The sequence below is a fragment of the Cyprinodon variegatus genome, unplaced genomic scaffold (genome assembly GCF_000732505.1).
Source record: "Cyprinodon variegatus isolate N-32 unplaced genomic scaffold, C_variegatus-1.0 Scaffold110, whole genome shotgun sequence".
NCBI classification, from domain to species: domain Eukaryota; kingdom Metazoa; phylum Chordata; class Actinopteri; order Cyprinodontiformes; family Cyprinodontidae; genus Cyprinodon; species Cyprinodon variegatus.
The window spans coordinates 811,440-813,352 of record NW_015150563.1 but is presented as its reverse complement, the minus strand read 5'-3'; the positions used below and the strand labels follow the sequence as shown (position 1 = coordinate 813,352).

Below are 1,913 nucleotides of genomic sequence, written 5' to 3'. Positions count from 1 at the left end.
TGAACATCAATACTTCTACCTTAGAGGAAGCTCTATAGTTTATATTTCGACTTGTGTAATGTTGTTAAGCATCTCACTGGACTTAAGTTTCTTGCTCCTTTAGCTTCACTGAATCAGCAGACAAACTTGTTTGAACCCAAAAGCTGCAGAGAACCAGACGAATCCAGCTAATCTACCAGCTTCAGTTACACTGAATGGATGGAGGAGCTGGGTGGAGGTTCATGTCTCGGGTGGATTTAGTACTGTACTTTGACTAGGCCATTCTAAGCCGTGCTGCTGGATGTTCTGGTTGGTTCTGCTGCTGGCAGATTGATGCTGCCTTGTGTTCAATACGGTCATATCAAAGGCTGACCTTTGACCTTTCTCCATACGTCTTCTATTTCTAGGTGATGACGAAGGACTTCAGCCATGACAGAAGTTAGGATACTTATATTGTTCCACCTAAGCAGCGGCTCTCTCCTCCATAGTCACCATGGGGCTCCTTGGCTCCGCCTCCCTGATTGGCTGCTCTGTGACAAGGTTCCTCTCTGTTTTGCTGCTGTGTAAAGGTTGTGATCCCTCTCTGCTCTGTTTGGTAGATCCGTTGGACCAAGACAGCAGGCGGAGCCTCCGACCGTCCAGGAAGTTCCACGCTGGACAGCGGCACTCTGAGAATCGACAACATCAGACGCCACCAAGGGGGGCGCTATTACTGCAAGGCTGAGAACGGGCTGGGGTTCCCCGCCATTCGCTCCATTCGGGTGGACGTCTACTGTAAGCTAAGCGCCTCTCTACTGGCCCATGTTTCATGGCAGGCCAGATTTACAGTTCTTGAGTCTGTCTGCTCAGGAAACTTAAACTCAGACCCGTTCTGATGGTCTGCTGGGTCCAGTGGAAATGTTCAGGATTATCTTTCCTGTTTGAGATGCTGTGTTGATGTGGTCCATAATAAACTGAACTGAATCACTGCAACCTTCCAGAATGATTCCCTCTTTCTCCAACAGACTTGGACAAACCTGTGATAACGGTGCATCAGAGCGACGACGAACCAAAGGAGCAGTTCTACTTCGAGCGGACAGTCTTCCTTCGTTGTGTAGCCAGCTCCAACCCCCCGGTGGTCTACACCTGGACCAGAGACCGGGAGGTGATCGCTGAAGGCTCCGATTCAGGGGTGGAAATTTACAAACCGTTTTTCACACAGGTGAGGAGTCAGGATTACGCCACACATGCTGGGAACAGATTAACATCACAGGAAATGAGGAACAGACTTTTCTTCAGTGGTAGAACAGACGTCAGGTTTAATCTGACCTTTTTCTATTCCCAGTTGGCTCTGATCATCACTAAATATCATTATCCCTTCAGGTTGAAGAAATCCTAAAGTATTTCACCCTCTAATGAGGAAGATGTGGGATAACAGAAGTTTTGTGGGTGGTTTCTGCTTCCTCTTTAAGAACAATAATGAAACAGCCTTTGAAGGATTTCTCTGCTCTTATTGTGGGAACCAGATCATTTAAAACTTGGTTTGGCTGTTTTTAAGGATGCTGTTCAGCGTCCTGCTCTCTCTCACCGTCTCACAGCCTGATTTTAATGCAGCTCACTTTTAGACACTCCAGCATCTCTGTCCCTCTGCAGCCTACATCTGGAGTTGAGCTAACTTCTACCCTGAGTAGGAGCATCTACACTGAAGCAGGTTGTCATTGTCACACAGCGTCACCCAGGGTGCGTTTCCTGATCTAAAAAGCTTGGTTCCGCTGATAAACAAGTGAAGAAAGATCTTCACAGAGTCATAAAATTCTACATTTCCAGCATGTTATCATTTTGGTCTATTTGGACGTCACTGCGATTAACACAGGGTTCAGTGTTGCCAACTCAGCGACTTTGTCGCTATATTTAGCGACTTTTCAGACCCCTCCAGCGACTATTTTTCAAAAAAG

At 46.9% G+C, this 1,913-nt stretch overlaps 1 protein-coding gene across 1 annotated transcript in view; it reads left to right on the top strand.

Moving 5' to 3' along the window:
• The window catches only part of LOC107084856 (MAM domain-containing glycosylphosphatidylinositol anchor protein 2-like), a 45,263-nt gene that overhangs the window by 15,749 nt on the left and 27,601 nt on the right, over positions 1–1,913 (top strand). The window contains exons 3-4 of the mRNA XM_015374904.1: positions 579–753; positions 984–1,180. Of these exons, the coding sequence (XP_015230390.1) occupies positions 579–753; positions 984–1,180 (372 nt within the window). The remainder of the gene's footprint in view (positions 1–578; positions 754–983; positions 1,181–1,913) is intronic.